This window comes from Carassius gibelio, chromosome A24 (assembly GCF_023724105.1).
Source record: "Carassius gibelio isolate Cgi1373 ecotype wild population from Czech Republic chromosome A24, carGib1.2-hapl.c, whole genome shotgun sequence".
Classification (NCBI taxonomy): domain Eukaryota; kingdom Metazoa; phylum Chordata; class Actinopteri; order Cypriniformes; family Cyprinidae; genus Carassius; species Carassius gibelio.
The window spans coordinates 15020750-15046325 of NC_068394.1; the positions used below are offsets into that span (position 1 = coordinate 15020750).

General features: G+C 38.5%; 2 protein-coding genes across 3 annotated transcripts in view; both read left to right on the plus strand.

Annotated features, from left to right (window-relative positions):
• LOC127946276 (E3 ubiquitin-protein ligase HECW1) overlaps window positions 1–2269 on the plus strand; it is a 63794-nt gene extending 61525 nt beyond the window's left edge. For both annotated transcript variants that reach the window (XM_052542740.1, XM_052542741.1), the window contains one exon: window positions 4–2269. In XM_052542740.1, the coding sequence (XP_052398700.1) occupies window positions 4–115 (112 nt within the window). In that variant the 3' untranslated portion in view covers window positions 116–2269. The remainder of the gene's footprint in view (window positions 1–3) is intronic.
• Window positions 2270–2904: 635 nt separating this feature from the next.
• On the plus strand, window positions 2905–25051 carry stk17a (serine/threonine kinase 17a). The gene is made up of 7 exons (XM_052542742.1): window positions 2905–3371; window positions 13329–13541; window positions 21730–21874; window positions 22075–22201; window positions 22991–23039; window positions 23160–23339; window positions 24322–25051. Exons 1-7 carry the CDS (start codon window positions 3223–3225, stop codon window positions 24557–24559), a joined length of 1101 nt encoding a protein of 366 aa, XP_052398702.1. The 5' UTR covers window positions 2905–3222; the 3' UTR covers window positions 24560–25051.
• The last annotated feature ends 525 nt before the right edge of the window (window positions 25052–25576 follow it).

The following is a 25576-nucleotide window of genomic DNA, read 5'->3' on the forward strand; positions in this document are numbered from 1 at the left end:
CAGGGCGCACACATGCTTCAACCGTCTGGATCTGCCTCCCTATCCGTCGAACCCTGTGCTGTATGAGAAACTCCTCACCGCTGTGGAGGAGACCAGCACCTTTGGTCTGGAGTGAAGAAGTGAGACTTTTTTTTTTTTTTTTTTTACTGTGAAAACATTTTCTCGATCCACGAGAGACTTTTTAAAGATTTTAAACTTCACCTGAGAATTTTGTTTAAAATAACTTGAAATAGCATGTTTCTGCACTAAAATATTACATATATAGTACTTTGTGGGAGTGTGGGGTCAAAAGAATCATGTATGCAATATTTAAAACCTTGCTGCATCCTACTCATGTTTGTCCTTGCCATCATCCTATTGGTTAGGCATCAGCACATCTACTTTCTGATTGGATATTCCCTTAAAACGTGGTAAAGTGTGATTTTCAGTGCCTGGCTATGTTTGAAATGGAATACTAACATATTGCTTACTGAATACTGCACAGTATACACTGTACTTAATACTGCCCACATATGTTTTTAAGTTCTGTAGTATGTGAACCATATGCAACAAATGAACACTTCCGAGTGCAGTATGCAATGTAGTTGTCACATGGCCTCATTAGTACACTGCATGTTTAAACATTATGTTTTGGCCACTTTTCAAAGACATCAAAGGCAATTTTTGCATTTTAATGTGTGAATGATCACATAATACGTCTAGTTTTGGTACTACAGTAAGTAGGCACATTGCATTATGGGATACTATACTCTAAATATGTAATGTGCACTGTGGTAAATGTAAACCATCATATAACATTAATGCTGTGCATGTTAAAGATACTGCAGATATAGTATGAATAGTATGCTATTCTGAACATAGCCCCCGAGCAAACCTTAAAGGGACAGTTCACACAAAAATAAAAATGTGCTATTAATTTTCTTCCCCTTAGGGCATCAGAAATGTAGCCGACTTTTTTTCTTCAGTAGAATAGTAAAGACGTTTAATCTCATGTAATACTGTTGAAAATGTCATTGAAAACAGATTCTGGTTTTAGAGCATAAATGCTTAAAGCCAAAGCTGTTTTAGTTCGCATTTAATGATGACACTGCAATGGCATATCATAGGATTCATTCCCAGATTCGCACAAGTCCTCTTTTTTTCCAGACATATTTTGGATGGTTTTTCTAAATTGCCTACAATGTCTGGGTTTTGGATTTTTTTTCCTTTTGACAATCTCTCTACACTCCTCATACATTATATGTCCGTTGTCTGTAGATCCCTCCTCCTCGCACACCACGATTGGTTGAAACGTACAATGCTTGCATGCTATTGGTCAAAATATTTCAAAATATTCAGTCATTGCCTTCAGCAAGTATGAAAACAGTAGGGGAAAAGGCAGGGGTGGAGGGGGTGCACCATACTTTGTTGTAAATTTGTGGGCATTCCCAACGATAACAAATCTCAGACCCCACATGCACTTTGTATATTATAGATATATGTCTTTACTGATTCAAATAAATCCTTTTAATAATTGATTTGTTTAATTTATTGATGCACATAGCGACATGGAATATGATTTGGTTTGTCGCTCGTAACTGTAAAACTGGAAATGCAAAGAGGCTTTGTCTCCTAATATTAACAAAATTACTGTTCATAACCACAGATGACAAAACCAGATGCCCAGATTTTTTTTTTTATATATTATTCAGTATGAAATATCTTAAGCGGTGCTTTTATGTCTTTATATTTGTATTTTTGGTTGGCCAAACACCCCTCGCCATCAAAAGAGAGTTAGTTCATGATGTTTAATGCATGCCGGCTCTTATGACGGTGTTCATCATTGTGTTGCATTTATTGTTTATTATTCCCCAGGGAATAAATATGTTCCCGATGACTCTGAATGTTTTTTTGGTAGGATGTCATCTCAAACTTGTTTTATTTATCACTGACAGAACTTGTGAAATGACTATCTGACCATTTGCTGTGCACTGTTCAGTTGATGATATAACGATGTAGCTATTTTTTATCATTTTTATTTGTTGGCAGTTTTGTATTTTATATTCTTTTTGTATATGAGTTCAAGATAATGTGTCAAAGAATTAATTGCATATGAAAACCCTTTACTTGCAATGCAAACTGATACAGTTTTTAATGAAAATACACATGTAAATATAATTATGAACAAATTCTGAATTACTCTGTATCAGCCTGATCATCTATTCTACATGAACAGACTTTGCTTTTCCCCAATCGTTGTACATAAATGTCAATAAACAATCTCTTGGTAGTAGGTTGTATTTATTATGTTCACTACAGTCTCTGGTTCACTCTCATCATTACTCAGTCCAAACACCAGAGGGCCTCGCGAGAATCTCTTCAATGTGTGTGGGAATGTTTCACTTCACTGAAGATGCAAATCTTTAAATAAGCTCAGAATAAGAGCAAAGTCTTATTATTATTATTACAATATCATCAGAAAAGGGACACTCTTATTTTAATATATTATATATTTTACTTTTATGTACTTTTTATGTACATATTGTATGTATATATACACACACACACACACACACACACACACACACACATATATATATATATATATATATATATATATATATATATATATATATATATATATATATATATATATATATATATACAATTGTAATTTTAGGTAAATGTTTATGTTAAATATAAATGCAAATCGCAGAGGATGATTGTATTTGAGTGTCAAAAGTTCCTGTAAACATTATATGATTCCATTGTCCTCTCAAAATAAAACCCAACTTCGCGCTCTCTTATTTCTCAAATATATAATTATATAATTAATTAATTGGTCACATCTTATTTGTCAAAGTCACCGTCAAGGACCACCTCCTTCCGCCCTCCGGTAAAAGCTTGATTGTGATTGGCGGACAGCGGTGTCAATCACGCCAGTTGTCCTGGCAACTGAGGTCTGAGCTCGGCTTGGCTTTAGTTGAGTCGGTGCAGATGAAAGCAGACGAGTCGAGGAGAGAGCAGTCATCATAAACTACAGCGTGTTTGCTCACTTCCGAGGAGTTTTAATCGAAGATGCAACTATCAGCAGTTTATATTTTAGACACGTTTACATGTTGTTATTGTTAAATTAAAGTTCAGCGAGAGGAGCGGTTTTATTGTGATATCAGCTCAGCTGCAGGTAAAAGCGGCTGTAGGTAACTTACAGCAAGAACCGAATTTACGTTTATAACAGCCGTTATGATTCCTGAGCGTCCCGAGCCCAGGAGCAGTATCCGGTGTGAATCCGGTCCGAACCGCTCCGGTTTGCTGCGCGAGATCCGGACCGACATCAGGAGCGAGCCGTTCACCGAGCGCTATGACGTCATCCCCGGCAAAGAGCTGGGCAGGTGAGGCGCACCTTTACCTGTGTGTATGTATGTGTGTGTGTGTGTGTGTGTGTGTGTGTGTCAGCTGTGCCACGCGTTTTATGTCTTCTCTATCTGATGCATGCGCTTCATATGCGTTGTGTGTATGTGCCGTGCACTCTGAATCGTTTTAGATAAAAAATAAAATAGTATTTTCGAAGTCATGCCATAGGTTTTGTCTTTGAATAAGTGCTGCGGTCATAGTAAAGCACGCTCAGTATATGTTTTGGCATGTTATCCTACTTGTATTAACTTTTGGATTTTGTGTATGTGCATGGAAACATTTTACATTCAATGTTCCCTGTGCGTTATGGATATTGCATCCATTTATTGCTAGCTGATCAATAAGTGAGCAGTTAAAGTCATGCATCACAGTGTTTAGAACATCTGCACTGCTTCAGAGTGTTATTTTGCATTGCTTTGTCATTTAGATGGCTTTCAGATATTGATGCATTTTATATGGATCCGTTCAAGATAATGTGTAAAGTCATGAAAACCCTTATTTGCAATGCAAACAGATTCATTTGTTAATGAAAATAACTATATTTAAAGATCATCCTAATTTTCTGATCTCCAATTGCTCTAATGAACAGACTTTGCTTTAGCCCCAAATCTTTGAGGATAGGCTATTGAATGTATTTATCACTTACACTGCATACAGTTCAGTCAGTTTTAAATCATGCATCACAGTTTTTAACATCTACACGGCTTTAAAGTGTGTTTTTAGATGGCTTTCACATACATGGATCTGCACATTTAATGAAACACCCAATAAACTTTGCATGCAGTGCATTAAAGCTGGATCACATGATTGGAAAACAGTCGTTTGATGGCACACTGCGTCGATGCCAGGGCTCAGTGGTTTTTAAATCAGTAAGTCATACAGGGCACTGTATTGTTGGCGGGTGTTCCTTTGCCAAACCGCTGTAGGACTTCAGCACTATATAAACACTGCTCTGACTTCACTGCGCTTAGTCTTGTTTTTTTTTTTTTACTGAGGAGGGCGTGCAGTGCATGCACAAAAAGTTTGGAGCTTGTGTAGCGTTTAATGCCCGTGCAAAACTAGTAGAAAACTCAGTTTAATTTGTCCAGTATCAATAAAGTGCTGGTTGAGATGAACTGAGACATGTAGCTTTGTTGTGATGGACAGATGTTTGAACTCAAGTTGGACACTTGTGAAGTGTATTAGTCACAAGACAAACTCTCAAACATGACCAGGTGAGTCTTTCTGATCCGTTAGTTTGTAAAACGCATCAGGACTAATGGGCAGAGGTTTGAAAGTGCAACTATCTGGACGTTCGCCAGCGCCGTTTAGGCCAATTACATCTGAGTACAATAAAGCAAGAGAAAGACAAATCGGTGACTAGGTAATGTCCAGTGTTTTCCCAATCTCTCAGCCATTTCAGGATTCCAGGGATGTGATTGGCTGCTCCGAATGTGGATAATTGTATTCCTCTGCCACTGTGTTTTGGGAACACCCAGCGGATCAGAACCAGTGCTCTACCACTGTGTGTGGATGGCAGCCAAACACACTAGATCAACAAAATATGTCTTTGCCTTGCGTGTATGGGAACAGCTTCTGCACGCTGCAGATTAGGCCTGAGATATTTGATGGGAAGAGTGCCATGTAAAATGAAAAGTGTAATTTTTCAAACATTTGAGCGACATTTTATCTCATGCATCTTAGTGGGAAGTTCCTTAAAGCCGTGTCACAGATCCTGTAACGGCAGCGTGCCATAAACACTTCTGCTGGTGATAAAAAGGAAAGATGTCATTTAAAACCCTACATTTAATAAACTGAAATGCATCCCACTTATGCATTTTACAATAAAGATTTGAAGCAATAGTTCACTCAGAAATGAAATTTAGCTGAAAATGTGCTTTCCCTCAAGCCTTTCAAGATGTTGCTGAGTTTTTCTTCTTTTAAACAGCTCTAAACAAATATGTGGCTGGATTTTGATGCGAGAGACAACAGATTGAATTTATCAGCAAATCATTTAGGACACTAAATTAAAATATTTCAAGGCAGACTTTGCTTAAATGAAAACTGCTGTGACTGTTTGTTCGATCACACACTTGTTCCACAGTTCAGCTTCAGTACAGAGCTCTGTGAACCCTTAATTAAGCTGGTATATTTGGGATGTGTTTGCGGTGTAAAAGCAGATGACACCATAGTCTCACTGTTGTCTTAAACAGCATGTCATCAGCTGGGAATTTCTCGCCCATCTTTCATCAGTCTTTCATTTCTGGGTGAGTTCCGCTGCTTGATTGACGGATCTGTGCAGTGTGATTTTATATATTTTTCCCTTTGTATTCCCAATCACTTTTTTTTCTTTTTCCCAGAGAATTCCAGCTTTAACAGCCGAGTGGGGTGCCATGCCATCATGGTCATGCCATTCAAGTCGTACAGGGCTACAAACCCAGTATCAACATCTGCTGTGCACCATGGGAACAGAGCGGGTGACAGTAGGGTGACGGCGATGTCATGTGAAAGCCAAGTTTGTTATTGAAGCCCTTTCAGTGCTCGAGTGTCAGAAAGACAGGGATGATCTGGGCCAAGTGTTTGTGTAAATTTGTCTAAATATGTCATTTTAACCAACCGCTGCCACATTGGCAACTTTTTTAGCAAACTTTTTAAGACGGAGCTAAGCACTAAAATATTAAACTTTGACATTATTGATAAGTCAAATTGTGCGGCTTGTATAGACATTTATATATATGTTTTTTAATGTAGTTTTTCACAGAACTTTGCATAAATTAAAAAAAAAAAAAATTAATGTATGTGTGTTTTAGAGCTCGACCGATGTATCGGTTTGCAGATATTATCGGCTGTTGTGTGCCTGTTGTCGATATATCGGTATTGGCGAATATGGCGCTAATATGAACCCTTTTTTTTTACAGAACATATACTGCAGATAAAATTCTTGAAATTGTGTAATTAATTGGTTTGTCCAGCTCAATTATTTGCTACGGTTGACTAGGGGTGTAAGAAAAAATCGATACATGCGAGTATCGCAATATTTTGTTTGGCGATACTGTATCGATTCTCAAAAACAGAATATCGATATAAAAAAAAATTCATGCAAGATACATGTCTGTTTCGTTTTGAGTTTATATCCTGGCCGCTAGATGACAGTCTTCATCTCTGAACGAAAGTGAGCGTGACAGGGAATACTAGCTTTAGGGCACGCCACTAATGTTAGCGTTAATATCGCTGCTAGTAATGGAGGGTGAAAGAACTGTTCCTGGTTCGGTGTACAGAAGTGAAGTGTGCCGTCATTTGTGCTTTTGTGGTAATGTCCACCGTTGAGGGCGCGCCTCGGTCCCGCTGCGTCCCGTGTGAAGAGATGCTCATGTGGGGAGTGTCGAGGCGGCGGTCGGGTTTGGGTGATTCCACACTGAATATAAATACAAACTTTAAAACCTTTGAAATCCAACTGAAAAGGTTTGACGAATGTATTTATTTTACTGTTTTACAATTGTTTTATTTTCTTTAGGAATCATGTAAGCACTTTGTTTTTTTTTTGTTTTTTAATTTTTTTTTATTTATTTTTTTTACCGATATTAAGCAGATATAATTTTTTTGTTCAGATCAAAATGTAATTTAATTTTATGTTACAATTGTAAATTTTAAACCGTGAACCTGTAAAGCAGGGTCATATATATATATATATATATATATATATATATATATATATATAATATATATAATTATTATTAACAATATGGTCTTTTTACAAAATACATTTTATATGTATTATACATTTAACTTAATGATCCTGCAAGCACTTTAATTCCCAACACCACTGCCCTTTTAATCGTATCCTTTGTAACAATAAACACTACCGCTACCACTACCGTAAAAGTAATTTATATATATATATATATATATATATATATATATATATATATATATATATATATATATATATATATATATATATACTTTTGTGCAGCAAGGACAAGTTAAATAAAAATAAAAAAGATAAAACTTATATTGTTAGAAACAATTTCTATTTTTAATAAATGCTGTTCTTTTTAAACTTTTCCGTGTATATTGTGTGTAATTTTCCATATTTTCTGATGTTTGTAAAGTCACTTATTTGTCCGCATTAAGGCATGTCATGAAAACCAGATCTCTGTGGTGCATAATTACCACTGTTTAACAAGCGAGGTGCTGAAAGGACATAGTCAGGTCTAAATAAACAGTGTAAAGGCTTTCAGGTGAGGTAATGCTCTTTCTTAGATATTTCAGCAGTCTCTGTGGAGCATGAGAACAGGAGCCCCTCGCTCCCTCCGCACCGGGGTCACAGGTCAGAGTTCATTATTCCTCCATGTCCCAGACACAGAACAAACAGAACAAGCTTTCACTCTTCTGTGAGCGTGCGTGTGCTGATGGGACTGTTTAGTCATATGTTGTTTTCATTCCCTGTCTTTAAGAGCTTTGTCACCCGTCGGAGACTAATCACCTGTGCTCTCTCTAGATGTCTGCTGATGAGTAATGCAGCACTTTCTCTGGTGTTTAGATAAAGTACACACTTGCTCACTTGGAAGAAAATAAAGCGCTGCTTCCTTCATATAACACATTAAGTGTAGCGTGGCAGAAAGGACATGGGGAAAATAGTTTTAAGCCTTTTTCACCGCTGACTATTTTTTAAGCGCTGTAGTGTGTCCGAAAGACCGCTACGATGTTCTCGTTCAACCCAGACTTACTTTGCTTTTCTAAAACTGTCACTCCTGATGAGAAGCGGCCTGCAGTGATTTGACGAAACAAAGCCACCAGAAATCATTCACTTTTCAAAGAGAGTTGCCAGATCGAGTCAACATGAGTGACAGAAACCAGCGGGGATGCGATCGAGTGCAGAGATCAAATTGGAAATGAAAAGATGATGCAGAGACTAGAGCTGAAAGGAAAAAAAGACATTGTGATATTTATGAAATAAGAAGTTATACAAGATTTTAAATCCAAAGACGATCTTGTTGTTGTTTTAATAGAAAGGCATGAATATAATTTAAAATTTTAGACCACTGCGAGGACTGTTGTTGAAATCTAGTGCAATCAGAACTAGACTCCATATTTAAAAAAGAAAAAGAAACTGCATCATCATCTGTATTCTTTATCCAGAGTCTGGTTTTAATTCGACAAGCAAAAATGCATTTTAAACCCTCTTCTTTAGACAAACTGCAACTTCACAGTCTCAGAATTTCTGAATAACTTTCTAACTTTGACCATATAAACCTGGTAATCGAACACACAGACCATCTGCTCTTGATATGGCCACTACTTCACATAAACCGTGACCCTGCCGTCAACCCCAGAGCCACACGTGAAAAGCACATAGCGCTCGGGTGTTGTCTGAGTCCAGAGGCTCTGGAAATGTGCTGACATGACCGAAAGAGTCTCCAAATCACCGTCTGTGCTTCCAGCAGCTTCAGAAGTCAGTCTTGGGTTAACCACACGGCGCTTTGAATTCCATACAATAATAGAAGTCATTTTTGACAAAACGTCTGCACCACATCATGAATCGTCTGTAAAATTTCATTTGTAGATCATCTGCTTGTATTGCAAACTGTTGTAGTGATTAGTTAAAGATAGGACGGGGTGAGATGGCCCAATAATATCGTGTCCTTTCTTCAGTTGGTTGCAGTTTTTGCATACTTATTATATTGGGCTTTATTAAACTTTATGAAATTATAATTAATTTTTTTAGTAAATTTAATGAACCGTTTTCAGTCTTTAAACTGAGCTCTTACAGGATTTGATATCCTGTGGCTCCCTTGTGTGAACAATATTATGATCTTCATCTCTGAATCACATTAATATAAATGGCTGATCCTTTTTTTTTTTTTTTTAAGATTACACATTTAATTATTACATTAAACTCACAGTTTTTTTCCATCTTATGTCATGCTTTAATAGTTGAATTTTCAACTTTCATATGTTAAGCTAAGCAGTAATGATACATTGTCACTTTTTAAATGGTTATGTAACAATTGCATTTAGTTTTGCTGCCTGCATTAACAGTGGGATTCAGGTCATTAACCCACATACTGAATGCGCCAATACCATTTTTTTCCTAAATTATCGTTCGGGGCACAAATCGGCCGTAAAATCAAGTGTGTGGCCAGCCTTAGCTACATTTTTATGGAGTAAAACAATATTGTTATTACGTATTTTATATAATTAAGTAACTAATAAAGTAACTTTCACCAATGCTGGTATATGCACCATCCTGTCAAGGGAAACGTATATTGTGATGATTATGGTCATTGATTTATTGCCCAGTTACAGACTCCTGTGACGTCCATGCTTTGGCTGGCTGAGCGGCAGGTGTAATGTGAGGAGATTTGTTTCTGTATCACATTCCCTCGTGGAATTCGTATCCTGAGGAGCAGGACCAGATTAACACCACACTGTGGAAGTCAAGGGCAGTCAAAGCCTATTAGGTTTTCAAAGGAGCGGAAGGTGCTATAGTGTTTCTGAATCCGTCTCAATCAGAACGATTACGAGACCGCTGGGATTTCATGAATGCTTGCTTCTGAGTCATGTGACTCAATCACCAGCAACCTCTTGCTGTCATGTACTCACAAGCTTTGTTCGAACACTTACAGTACTGTAGCAGCACGCTCATATTTTCTAGTCATAGTAGTTAGGCAGCTAACTTAATCTAGGGATGCACAACCATATTGTTGACCGATATTGAAATTTGGGCATATGTCAGTAACATTAAACCTCATTGGTCTCTGCATGATGTCAGTCATGTGACACGCAGGAACAGATGAGGGTTGATAATACACTGAACAAAATTATAAACGCAACATTTGTTTTTGCCCCCATTTCTCATGAGCTGAACTCAAAGATCTATAACTTTTTCTATGTACACAACAGGCCTATTTCTCTCAAATATTGTTCAAAAATCTGTCTAAATCTGTGTTGGTGAGCACTTCTCTATCCACCTCACAGGTGTGGCATATCAAGATGATTAGACGACACCATTATTGCACAGGTGTGCCTTAGACTGGCCACAGAAAACAACTAAAAGATTCTTCTTTCTCTTTAATGAGATTCTGTAATTGATGTTGAATCAGTCACTGATCCTTTCCTGCACAGTCACATCAGGATATTGATTGATCCATGGGACACATGTTAGATGGGTTTTGTTTGCGTATCATTTGACCAAATGAAAATCTTCCTGTCGTGAAGACGCTGATTACAGAGCTGCTTAATTTTACAGCCGGATCTTATTGAGCCAGTTCAGAACAGGTTTTTTTTTTTTTCACTTCCCCGTTAATCTACACATTTTTTTGAGTAATGAAGGAAGGCAGTCCCAGCTGTGTGTAGTAAATCTGAGAAGATCTGGACAGAAATTGGGATGGTTTCCTTTTCTGAACCCGTGACTCTCACATGAGCTTGATCAGCCATTTGAGTATTCATACAAGCCAATTAAAACAAAAGAGTAGTTTTCTTCATCTGTCCTTTGAATTCATCAGATGCAATGCTTCGGGCTGAATGTGACTCAAGTTTTCACAAGGAATGCGGAAAGTTGTTTCCCATCCGTTTCCATTTTCCTGCATGAATATGTGTTTACCAGCAGAGCATGCATCCATCGAAATGACCAACACCGATGTTTTACCAGATACACCTTGCTTTCAATTTGGTTTATGGTCGAGTTGTTCTGCCAATCTTGCAGTACTTTTTGTTGCAGACACTGTTAACGGTTCATTTGAGACCTCACCTTCTGTATTTAAATCACTCTTGGATCTGTTTTAGGATTTGTTTGGTCACTCTTTAGTGTGGGTGTGCACATAGTTGAATATTCAAATATTTGATATGCAGTTATCTGTGCGCCAGCTCTTTCACTTTCAGTTTTTTCCTGATTCACAGAGAAACCTTAAAATAGACAAATCAATCAAATCTAAAAAAGGGCCTGCTTTTGTGTAGACTGACAATAACAACACATTGTGCTTTTGTAAAATAAATAAAACAAACAGGGTGCACTTTCTGCCGTCTAGGTCTCTATGAGCAACTTTCCACAAACTCAACAAATTTGACAGACATGAGAAATGTCTATAGAAACACATTTCAAAATGAACACATTCAAATAAAAACTAAACAGTCTCTGATTATGTTATCCTTAAGGCTAAAAGCAGCAAAATGTATTAAACATCATAAAGCTGTCTTTTTAGGCATGGGTGTCATCTAGAATAAGTAAGGAATAATTGACGATGGGCCGTTGAATTATTAGAAAAACAATGCACACAGATTTATGAGCCAAGTGGATTTTAAATGCAGCTTCCAAAAGACAAAAATAGCCAAATAATATTTTTTATATTTGATATGATCACAGCGGTGTGATTAGATTGTTCAGTGCTCACAGCGTCAGCTGCTAAATCTGCTGCCTTATAACAAATCACACACGATTAGTATTTCTGTCTGTCAACCAAAGAAAACTACATTTTTTGCAATAAAAATGTTACAGTGGGGTGGTGTTGGCACAGTGGATAAGACGCATGCCCTTGGTGTGAGAGACCTGGGTTCGAATCCACTATGAGACAGCAATGTGTCCCTGAGCAGGACACTTAACCCCTAGTTGCTCCAGAGGCGTGCGACCTCTGACAAATATAGCAAATGTAAGTCGCTTTGGAGAAAAGCATCAGCTGAATGTAAATATATATATACATACATACATACATACATACATGCATATATAAAATTAAAGTATTCCAGTTGTTTTAAAGCTAAAAGGCTAAAGTATTTTATGTTTGACTAAATTTGAAAGAATAAAGTTTAATTTCTATTAAGGTTTATAGGGATTTTAAGATGTAGTCTAATTAGTGATTTAAACTTACTGAGTAACTAAGTTACTTTTCAGACGGAGTAATTTAAATACAATATTGATGATGTAATTAGTGATAGTAATCACTTTTTGAAAGTAACTAACCCAACACTGGTGTGTATAATGCCTAATCATAAACTTGTTTAGAAATAGTGACAAAAACATGATTATTAAAAAAATAACGTCTCTCTCTTTAAATGCCATTTGAGTAAACAATATTAGAATAGGCCTACGATATATCTTCAGTTAGCTGCCTTTTTTTTTTCTGCCAACATATTATAGATGATCATAAATTAAAAGTTTTGTTTGAAATTGCTTTATTACACTTCAGTTTATTGAATTAAATAGTAATTAAATCTTTTTGAACTCGTATAGACTGTTTGTCTATAACACCGAGTCCTCCAGGTGTGCTGCAGAAGAGACACGGTTCATCCTGAATCTGTGCAGTACTTCATCACTCACAGAATCTCCTCAGGGGACGTGTGTCCTCCGCTGTCGGGGGCTAGAGGAGTTTTGTCTCATCGTGTTCCCCTGCTGCTTTTAGTTCAGAGCTGAAAGTGGGACACAGAGGGTCAGTTTGGGCATGCTGATGATTTCATCCTGCAAATATCCCAGCGGGACAAAAGCACGTTCAGACGCAGTGATAACAAGTGTGCCATCTTTAGACACAGCCCCCCGCCCCCCGCTGCACCCTTTCACGTCCCTCAAAGCCTCCGGCTCCGGCCTTTCTCTCTGTCTGTGTGTGTGTGTGTGTGTGACCCATGCTCTTCTATGGGATGTAAAAATCAGCCAAATCTTGGTGAATATTCATGTGAACACTGTTTTTAGTGAAGATCTGTGAGTTTCAGGGTGTGTTTGACGGTAGTAAACGCTGTAAAGCTGCTGATGTGACTCATGTCCTCAGATATTGAGATGCAGACTCTGAAAACACAGCGAGCGTCACGTGTGTTTGTGTGAAAGAGTGATATAGTTTGCTGAGACTGATACATGCAGACTTATTCAATATGCACTGAATGCTGTGTGATCCTACACAATCTGGTGTGATGTCTGAGGTCTTCTCACCCTAAAAAGCGTTCTTCCTCTGGTTCTGTCTCCCCATCAGAGGAAAGTTTGCTGTGGTGAGGAAGTGTGTGGAGAAGAGCTCAGGGAAAACCTATGCAGCGAAGTACATGAGGAAGAGGAGGAAGGGTCAGGACTGCCGGACGGAGATCCTCCACGAGATCGCTGTGCTGGAGCTGGCAGCGCTCTGTCCACGAGTGGTCAATCTCCACCAGGTCTACGAGACGGCCAGCGAGATGGTGCTCGTCCTGGAGTAGTGAGTATCACACAAACAAGGCTTAGTCACGCTGATCCTGCATAATTACTCATTTAACCTCACAAAAACCACTGAATTATCCCTCATTTTAGGGTAAAAATGGTCTATTTGCACGAGGATAGAGATATCTGTGAGAAGCAAAGTGAAACGTCCTCACATTACGGACCGGATTCTTTAAATTAAAGTAAAAATAAGAATGGTATTATAATGTTATACTAAAACTAAAATTCAAACAATGGAAAAACCATTAAGATAACATAAAAAATGCATAACGTGGACTTTGAACGATTACGTAATTGTGGCATCAATAACTGTAATCGCGATTAGAAATTAGATTTAATAGTGCAGCCCTATTATCATTCAGTCAATGCATTACTGGTTTTCAGGCTGGTGAGTATACATTGGGCCGTTCCTTAATCTGTAATAAACATCCAGGCTCAAATATATCGAGGTAAAATCCCATCGTATCCAAGTAAGGAAGTACATGGAGACTGAGCTCAGATCAGCGGAGCATGCTGAAATAAGAGATGAACCCGAGTACACGGAGCGAGTGAAAACTAAAGAGCACTAATCCATCTATAAACCTCCACAAAGAGAAACTGAGCATGCCCCAGTGAGCACTCGCTATTCCAGCAATGATCAGCATCCACACACACACACACACACACAGTTATTGTGGTAATGCATGCGTGTGCACTGGAATATTGGGTTTCCCTTGCAGCCAAATGCTGACATTGACATTGAACTTTGGGCTATGGGCAAAGCATCTCCGGGCCCTTCTGGTGCTCCTCATCTTTACTGTACAGCTGCTGGAGTCCTTCACCCCTCTTAATGCACTCAATATTAGGGGTGTGCATGTGCAATATTTATCGTCTGTGATATTACAGCTAGCTGATGTTAACAAGTACCTAACTTGCTTTGTAATAATAAAAACACTTCTAAAAGCATTCACTGCCTGATGAAGCCTATTAGAACATAGTTAGACTGGTGATTAAAGTTATGAAAAGGTTTTGTTTCTTACAGGATGTGATTAACGCAAGAGTGCCAGTTTCCTGAATATCAGCACGAGTGTGATCACGAATGTGATTTTAACTTGTACTACAGTTCAAACAACATGAAAATAATATTGAGTGAGTTACATTTTAGACACAATGTGTAGGGATGCTCGGATCCACCTTGTTCACCTCTGATATGGTTTCTGATACCTAGGCTTCAGTATTGGCTGAAACTGATCTCAGTCTGATACCAGTGAAGTTTATTCCCCCCATTGAAATAATTCAGGTTAAAAAAAATGTATAGTCTCTTTTTACCCCTGTGTTTTGTTCTCACAGACGCCTGATATCAAGTAACAAAATCATAGGCATGTATTTACAAATCAAGTATAAAAACGTGAACACAGCATGATCTTGGAGAGAGCTTTACGGAGTTGTAACCAAACGTGACCAGGGTTTAAAGGCTGAACAAATTACTGAATTCCACAGTGTGATCCCAATATGTGGGATGTGTGTGCGCAAGACGCCAGCGCGATCAAAGAGCTGACACATAAAAAAAAAAAAAGATTAATAATACTATTTTTTTGTAGTAAGATATATTCAGCAAAAGCGCTATTAGTTGTGGCTTCACCGTTTAGTGACCTAATTGAATGCACCAGAAACGTATCGGTTACAACGCCTTTTAATTGCTGTTCTGAATCCAGCAATTGTTTATTTAAAAGTGATGAGCTCTGATTATGACCAGTGTGGTATAAAAGCTTTGTGTTTTAAAAGGAAAATTCGTTAGCTGGAAAATGTAACATCGTGGCCATGCATTTGGATGCCGTTTGGGCTTAAAGATGCATTTGTGCTTTGTTCTGGTTTATAGTTGGCCACTTGCACGTGTTTTGTGCTCGAGCCGCACGCAGCCCGATCCTCGATTAATCTTTGACATCCCTAATCAGTATATATTGTGAATGTAATGCATGGTAACTTGTACAACAGTTCTAAAAAACAGTTTCACCAACCAAAAATGTTACAAAACCCGAATCAGAACATTTGTGAATCTCAGAGAAACTCGCGACAGCTAATTCCTGAGGTTTATTATGAATGTGAATTGAATCCCTACACGGATGTCAAAGCATTTGCACTTTGGCATTGGAATATAATGCAGATCCTCCAGTATAAAGCGGGTGGAGCGTGTCGGTTGGTGCAGCTGCCTCTGTCCCGGTTGACCCGGTTCCCAGTGTCCGGCGTGAATGGACTGACCTCGCGAGGGAAGAGGGGTCAGCGCAGGAATTTTAATCTGCTCCTCCACACACACAGAGCCCATAGACTCTTCCCAACCATGGAAACTGATGAGATGCCTACATTTACAACGAGTCGTGTTGAGGAAGAGCAGAAGAGAAGCCATGAAAGAATGGACTGTGATGAGGAAGAGTTGATTATCTGGTGGCGTGCGTGACCGTATCGACGGGTTCGTTGGTCAACACCAATCCCATGTTCTCCGGTGACTCCCTGCAGGCCGATCTATATCAGTCGACTGGGTTTGGACGAGCAGCGAGGTCACTCTCGTTTCCTCTCACCCACCAGCGATGGCATGTGTTCAGCTGAGTTCAGATCGCTCATCATCTGCCCACACGGCTGTCCTTCACCGGCAGCTGTCTCCAATCATGCAAGCCAGAGCCCGAATCAGAGAATAGGGGGATTTCCAGAATGCATTGTTAAAAATCGTTTGGGGTTTTCTGCCACTTTTATTGCATGCATAACCAACATTTTACAGTTTGTTCATGTACTTTAGAAACCAAGACGGGTGTTAATAGTTTCACTTGCTAAGATTATTCTTGTTATTTCCATTGTGCACTCATTAAAAGTCCAAATTATGCTTCAGTTTTTTACCCAAATGCTTACAGGGAAGAAATTTTCCCAATGATTTATAAACTAAAGAATGAATGAATGCTTGAAAATGGTGCATTCATTATTATTCTTAATGAAAAACACCAATAAAATAGTATAGAGGCAATCTTGTTAATATTAAACAGATACATTTTATTAGCAAAAATATGATGAGTAATGTACAAAGATGCATGTAACGCAACAAAAATATATTTGCCTTGGCCAGAAATTAAGTTCCTTCGACTTAATTCTTAATGGACACAGTTTTTTAAAAAGCATAATTGTTGATTATACCCTTGACATTTTAATTGCGATTAATTCATTATTGTAATTACAACTGAATGATGTTTCTACCATTGTTTGCCAAACACTCTATACTTTTATTAGTATTAAGCTTTAAATGTCAACTACACATCTGATTGGTTTCTTTAAATACAGTAAAAACATGCACGTCAACCCTAACTGTTCTGGTATACTAAAACTAATATTAAAACAATGGAAAACCCTTAAGATAACCTGTAGAAAGGAAAAAGAAAAACGCATCTTAAACACGCAGAACAACATGAGGACTTTGAACGATTAAATTTCCGCTTTGAATGATTAAGTGTATGTTATCACAGTAAGAAATTCGGATAATTGTGCATCTCTATCTCCTATTCATGTGATAAGTGTAATCTGACTTGTGAAGTAATGTAATCGAACACAAATCTCCACTTGATAGCATGCACAACGACATGCATGTTGGAAAGTCTCGCCTTTGACCAATGTTTTGCTGTTTTTCTCCAGTATGTATGACAGATTAAACTGTTTTTGTGCTTGTTTGAACTAGTTCATGCATCTGTTGTTGTTGCCATCTCCAGTAGTTTACACACTATTTGTTTCTCTTGACAACGCTTTAATTAGACTCATTTAAGTGCACTGGTGCTCATGCTGTCACGTGTTCAAGCTCTTTGGTATCGTGACAACTCTAGCTAATTTCGGCAGTCGATACAAACCCGTCCCACTAACAGCAAGGCTCCACATAATTTGTGATGCACGCTAGCTCACACACGCTGTGCAAAGCCTAAATCTGCAGTAGATTAGTCAAACTGCTTCCAAATAAATAGATATAAATAACTGGAGCAGCTGGTGTATACAGAGCGAGCGTAACTGTGTCAAACCGGCCGGTCAGTTGTGTTTCTGTCATTGATTAGTTGTATGGAGTGTCCAGCCATCACAAATTGCAAGGTAGGCAGGACTGAGTTTTTATCAGTGAGTAATTGATGAAATGTAATAACTTTAGCAGCGATCCACGGCCCTGTTTTAGATGGCAGTTGTCAGTGAGCTCCTGATTGCCTTCATATGGTGCAGTAAATCTGCTCTGACCGCATCTTGCCAAGACCCAGGGGGTCGGACGAGCCATTAGGCAGATAATAGATTACACCGGCAGATTAGCATCCACAGACAAAACCAAGAACCTGCTGCTCAAGCAAATGTTCAACTTTGACCCCGATAAGCAGGATAAGCATTTTTTCCAGATGAATTCACCTGGGGTCTATAAACCTGTCCGGAGAGGTCACATAAGGTCGTCATGAGCCAGACTAAATGGATGCAGACTTTTAGTAAACCGTGCAAACCAAATAAAGTCTGTAATCTTGTCTACAGAATTGATTGCATTAACAAGCCAGTAACCCGACGATGTACCCTTCTGACTCCCCCATTATCAAACACAATATTTCAAAAGCTTCAGCAAAATAATAACACAGTTCAGTAATAGAAATAATTAAAATAATAAAATGTCACCAGGGTTCACACCAATTGCATGCATTTTTTGTCATTTGTGATTTCAGGGTTTTCAAATGATTTCATACCCTACAAATAGTAATTGCTACTAGTTTAATTATTTATTTTTTTAATAGTTTTGAACTTTCGATTTATCAAACAATCCCCCAAAATATTAAGCAGCATGGTTTTAAACAATACAAATTTTCAGAAAGCTTACTTGAAAATTCAGCACCAATTTTTCTGTAAATTTTAATTGACCCCAGACTTTTACATGGTAGTGTAACACTACAGTTGAAATCATTTTTAATCATCTCGGGTCTGCTTGGGAGGACTGTATTCTTTTGGGTCCTGCATTAGTGTTCAATCTCTCTCTAACCGCTACCTCGTTTTGAACCTCAGCCGATTGTTGAGCTCTTATTAGGGGTTAGATCAAAAACATGATACAGAAGCAGAAAAGCAGAAGTGTCTCTGGGTAAAGTGCCTGAAATTAGCCCTTTTCTCCGTGTCAGCACTGTCTGGTGTGATAGCAGCGCTCTGTAAGTGCTCTTTCCATGGAGGGGAAGTGGAGCGTAATGCATCTCTCTCTCTCTCTCTGATCTAGTGTGTGAAATCCAGAAAGAGCCAGTTGTAGCCGACAGCTTTTTCTTTTCTTTCCATCTTTACTTGGGTCAGGGATATTTCGGGGCACTGGGGCGTTTTAAAGGAGGGGATGTGGTTTTGGATGGAATGATAGAGGGCTTATTCATGCTCTGTGGCTGTTTGGGGCGAGTCGGGGCCCCGGGGGCTGGATCGGGCCAGGCTCATTGAGGCGCGAGCTCCAGCTGGGAGTTCATAATGTCATCGCTCTCAGCGGCAGCACGTGAGCGGCCGGACCGTGGCCCCGAGAGAGAGAGAGAGAGCGAGAGAGAGAGAGGGAGGGATCGTCCACCACTCAGTGGATTTAATCTCCAGAGCCAGGGTTGGGAAAGCCCTGCCCACACTGCTGGTTTAAAGAGGTCATCAGATGCCTATTTTCCAAAAGTTATTAATATGATTCTTTAGGGTCTTAATGAAAAGCCTGTAACACAGTTTGGTAAAAAATTCTCAATGGTAGTGTAAAACAACACCTTTTTTACCCCGTCAAAAACAGCTCTTTTAAGAGTGTGCGGTTTTGTAACATGTTCCTTTAAATGTTAATGAGCTCTGCTGACTCCGCCCCTCTCTTCCAAGACGCTCTATGAGGGACTGTTTACTTTAGACACATTCATTGTGAAACTTGCTAATAAGCACATTATTAGGAAAGCTATTTGCAAAGGTTCATTAAACCTTACACTCACTTCTTCTGGAGGAGAAGCTGGATCACAAATGATTAACGCAAAAATAGTCACCGACTCCGGCAGCACATGGTGGATCTGACGGTAATGCTGTTTATGTTTGCCGTTCTCTCACTCCTCAGCGGTTTCCTCCTCCACAGTAGGAGATTACAGCGACTGCAGCTCCTGGGGTGTGAGATCAGAGCCCGAATGGAGGAGTGTTTTCTGCTCTCTCTGCCTCTGCTCTCTCACCATACAGCTGCTTTAGTTCTGGCATACTTCTTCTTAATGTGTTTCTAAGTATTATTCTAAGCATTACCTTTTTATATATATATATATAACCGGCTCAGTGTGTTTTTGTTAGTTGACAGTGAAGAGCTTCTGGGAGTAGATCTGTTTGATCTCTAATGTGAAGGCCATCCAGAGGAAAACTGTGGAGTAGTGTGGGCTGACCCCTGCGTTGCATTAGTGATGTGATCACTCAGACGTACCCTCATCCGGCCCCGAAACATGACCTAGTTCTCTGCTGGCTGGATGTGTGTATTTCTCTGTCGGCTGTGGATCGGTTCGGCTCCGCTGGACGTCCAGCACCGAGCAGCCTTGGGTTTGGCAGACACACGAGCCTCTGAAAGCACATGTTTAACAGCTGTGAGGCGTCGAGGGTCACATGACAGTCCTGATGTACTGTTTTATCAACACTGAGCATTGCTTTAGATCTGATCGAATAGAATGGGGTTTGTGTGTGTGTTTATATGTGGTCATGGTTAACTAAAACTATTAAAAATAGTCATTAGTCATTGAAATAAAGCTGTAATATAATGTAAATGTTATGTTTAAAATGTAAATATTAGAAATGTTGAAGTACTGAAACATCAACAAAACTAAAAATGAAATAAAATTATATAAAACAATACAAAAAAAGGAAAATGGAAACCTAAAATGAAAAGCTGGGTTCCAAACAGCATTTATTTTAATTTACTAAAACTTTTAAAAACATTTTGTTAAATGGAGAGCGATAAGAAAAAAAAATAACACCTGAGAATAGTTGAAGCTAAAGTAGTAATATTAAAACACACTGGTACTTAAAGGGACAGTTGACCCAAAAATGACAGCGTGATGTTTATCTGTGATGTATATCTTCATTTAAGATGAAGGTTACTTTGATTCTTCAACACACGTCTCCACCGTCACACAGAGCTTATCTCTGAAAAACATGATGCTGTGTTAATGATGGAGGCAGTTAAGCCTGGTGTTTTGAGCTTCAGCGTTACTGTTGCTCATAATTGGAGGTTTTAAAGGATTGGGATTTGAGCAAAGGTGTCCTGATATAATGGGATTTTCTGCACGTTAAATATTAGTGTTGTCCCAGTACCAAAACTTCAGTTGTCTCTACCAATACCAGTAAAACCAGTATGTCTATATATTGGTTATAGTGAAACGGTTCACTCTGAACGGACTGGAAATAAAATAAAAAATGTTGCGTTCAGACACTCAACAAACACGTCTGTGATTGGTTGCAATGCTCAAAGCTGCAAAAACATGTAAATCGAAACCTCACACAAATACAGGAGCCTTTAGAAGCATGTTTGTTAAAGCGTTAAACAAACCAGTCAGCTACAGGGAGAATCACGTCACTGCAGACTCTGGTATAAGCCAAAAAACAAAGACACACGACTGTGTATTAACGGCTTTAGTGAAGAACTACAATCCCATGATCCACTGCAAAGGACTTAATAATGCAGATATTTAAAACAATCATTTAAATTTGTAGATTGTTTATTTATAGAAACACTATATTTGAAGTTTATTGCGGAATATGCAGATGTATATTCAAGTATTTAAATGTTTTGCAGTGCTACATAGGAGTGGGCAGAGCTTAGCCCTCATTTCTACAGCTCTGTGATTGGTGGATTCTGTAGAGCATCATGGGTAATGTAGTTTTTCACCAGGGATTCTGCTGTTAAGCATAAGTTGAAATCATGCACTGATGCGCTTTACTGAACTGAAACGCTTGCATATTTAGAAGAAGAACAGGATGTGTAGGGATATTTTATTTTTATTTTTCATTTATTTGAAATGGAAATCTTTTGTAACTCTATAAAAGTCTTTACTGGCTGTTTTGATCAATATAATGCATGGAAAAGAGCAGCGTGGAGATTCTTCAGAAACTCTCCTTTACTGTTTCACACAAAAATATCACCGTGAGTATTTTGGGTGAGCCATTTCTTGAAGGATGAGTGTGTGTGTGTGTGTGTGTGTGTCCAGCGCTGCCGGAGGAGAGATCTTTACCCAGTGTGTGGCAGACCGAGACGAGGCCTTCAGTGAGCGAGACGTGAAGAGACTGATGAAGCAGATCCTGGAGGGAGTCTCCTTCCTTCACAGGAACAACGTGGTGCATCTGGACCTCAAAGTACGTCAGGATCTGATTGGGTGTATAAAGGTGTGAGGGCGGTGTTTGAAGGACTGGACTGAATACATTAGCTTTATTCACCAGAGCTACAAGTGTGTGATTATACTCTGCAGAATTAGGAACATATCATTATAGCACCGTTCTGATTATAGCTTTCTGTGAGCGGTGTCTTTATTGTCTGTCGTGTTTCTCTCCTCCAGCCTCAGAATATCCTCCTGACCAGCGAGTGTCCTGTCGGGGATATAAAGGTGGTGGACTTCGGCCTGTCCAGGCTGGTCAGCAGCGGTCAGGAGCTCAGGGAGATCATGGGCACACCGGAGTATGTGGGTAAGACCAGAAACAACATGAACACAGCTGCCATGAGCACGCTTTACTGAAACAACAAGCCCACTGTGCATTATCTGATGATCAAGCTCCAACATATATATATATAATAAAAGCTCTATGGGTTAATGTTTGAAGGCAAACAAATCAATTAAAACCGTACTAAATAGTAGTATTGTACTGTTGATATTGATATTTTATTTAAAACATTAAACCATACAACTTTTATTGTGGTTGAAAACGGCTTTGCTGCTCTTTTGAAATGTTTTTAGTGTCTCATTATAAACTTGGGCATATATTGTATTTTTTAAATGCATGTTATAAGTGTCTCTTTATTATTGCATTGAGTGCGATACACACACATCAGAACGCAGGGCATCCAATTACATCTTTATTTGTGTCTCTGGAGCACAAACCCAGTCTTAAGTCTCTGGGGTGTATTTGTAGCAATAGCCAAAAATACATTGTCTGGGTCAAAATGATTGATTTTTCTTTTATGCCAAAAATCATTAGGATAATAAGTAAAGATCATGTTCCATGAAAACATTTTGTAAATTTCCTATCGTACATATATCAAAATGTAATTTTTTATTATTAATATGCATTGCTAAGAACTTAATTTGAACCACTTTAAAGGTCATTTTCCAGGATTTAGATGTTTTGCATCCTGGTCTTCACTGGTGTTTGGCGAGTGTTAGTTGCAGACCCTGATCAGATAATGCTGCACACACACCGCCAGTCAAACACTTGGACACACTGACCTTGTTTAACCAGTTTATTTTCTCATTCCAGCACCAGAAATCCTGAATTATGAGCCAATAAGCACAGCGACTGACATGTGGTGAGTTATTTTCCCTCCTCATGAAGCTCATTATTCCTCCGTGAATCCTTCTCTGGTCATCTGATCATGTTTCGGTGTGATTTCCTCTAAACGAGCTCTTGGTGTGTGTGTGTGTGACAGGAGCATCGGTGTCCTGGCGTACGTGATGCTGACGGGGATCTCTCCGTTCCTGGGGGACGACAAGCAGGAGACCTTCCTCAACATCTCTCAGATCAACATCAGCTACAGTGAGGAGGAGCTGCAGCGTCTGGACGGAGACGCCATCAGCTTCATCAAGAGCCTGCTCATCAAAGAGCCGGAGTAAGACCGACAGAGACCCTCATACAAACACTCAACTCTATTCATCCGGACAGATATAATATACCACAGAAATATTGAGCAGCACAACTGTGTTCAACATTGATAATAATCAGAAATGTTTCTTGAGCAGTAAATCATCATATTATTCTGATTTCTGAAGATCATGTGACACTGAAGACTGGAGGAATGATGCTGAAAATACAGCGGAGCATCACAGAAATACATTACACTTTAACACAGATTCACACAGAAAACAGATTATTCACACTGGAGTAAAATTTCACTGTTTTACTGTTTATGCTGTATTTTTAATAGCAGCCTTGATTGAACATGAGAGACTTCTTTCAGAGGCATTGATAAAATCTTACTAACCCCAAACTTTTGAACAGTAGTTATGATGAATATTATTATAATTTGTATTATTATTGTTGCTGTATTAAATCTTTTAATTAGTTTTGTTAGTATTTACTAATGTCTCCACTGATGTTTTTCCTCAAATGATAACACATCTTGGATTATGATGTCATTAAGAAGTCTTTATCACACACACAGTAAAAAAAAAAAAAAGCTCATAGAATATTTCTTAGATTATTGGCAGGTTTTCTCTTAAAGGGGTAGTTCACCTGAAATGTAAAATTTCACTCGCCCTCATGTTGTTCCAAACCTGTACGTTTTTTTTTTTTTTCTGCTGATCACTGAAGATGATGTTTTGAAGAATGTTGACGGCCAAACAGTTGACGGCACCCATCTATAAAAAAAAAAAAAAAAATCATACTATGGAAGTCAATGGCTACCGTCAACTGTTTGGTTCCCAAAATTCTTAAAACATCTTCTTTTGAGCTCAACTGAACACACTTGCGGATAAGTAAGAGATAACAGAATTTCCATTTTTGGATGAACTATCCCTTCAAGAGAACATTTAATATTTAATATGTAAGTGTCTGTGATCATATGTGTTCTGATGATGATCTGCTGTCCTCAGGAGCCGAGCCACGGCTGAAGACTGTCTCAGACACCGCTGGCTCCAGACGGACGAGAGCCCTGATGAAGATGAAGATGAGGAGGAGCTGATCGTGATGGCCTCCTACACCCTCAGTGGGTGCCGCCAGTCCTCTGAGACAGACGGCCGGACCCCGGATCAGAAAGCCATCTCCAAACGCTTCAAGTTTGAGGAGCCGTTCTGCGCCCTGCAGGAGGTCCCTGGAGAGTTCATCTACTGATGTCTGCTCAGGATGTGCTCTCGTCTCTGTGTGCTGCTGTGTTTTCATGCTTCTGTTACTGAAGCCTTGCTGTGGTTCTCTCGCATTTCTCTCTTTCTTTTAGTTTTTTTTGGTGCCTTGCTTAAATATCTGATAAGGGTCAAAACTTTTTGTTTTCTTCTTTGCCAGGTTTGTACAAAATTAAAGTTGTTGTTTTTCTTCGATATTGAGGGAAAAGAAGAATTAAATGTAAATTAATCAGTTTTATTTTTAGTATCTCCGAGTCTTGATTTAAAAAAAAGCCATGTGTGCGTTGATGTTGTGAGCAGCCGCTGCGGTCAATAACACTCCCGTTTACACGTTTATGAAGAACTGTGTCTGTCTTTCTGTGTGTTCAGCTCATGTTAGAGATATAACTGTATATTGATTTGTCACTGTAAAGAATATTTTTAATGGCAACACATTTCAAAGTGACTGTCTTGATGCTGTAAATAAAAGTTTGTCTTAACTGTTGCTCTCTCTTTATTATTGTTGTTATTATTACTTAAGTATGTAAACAGAAACTAAAATATGGCATGCTGTTTAACTCTTATCTTGATTCATTAGGCTGTGCTTTGAATTTAAGCACTTAACAATACCTAAGAAACTTTTTTTTTTAATAATTATTGGAGATTTATATATTTTTTATCTCGGTCCTCAATTAATCTAATTGTCAATTTAAGTATTTAAGGCATTTGTTTCTGAAAAATATAAACGTATAAATGTATTTATTTTATTTTTTCAACTGACGCTATTTCAGGGTTTTGGCGCCCTCTGCTGGGTGACTATGTAATTGTATTAAACCGCATATTTATTTATTTTATTATTATTTATTTTTTTATTGTATTATTTATATATATATATGAATATATACACACATATTAAAACATTAAACTATCGGTAAAGGTTTTTTAAAATGTTACAGAACTTTAAAAACGTAAAGAATGAGGTAAGCTGTATTAAACCGGCTTATGATCCGCGTTATATTAGCGCATCTCG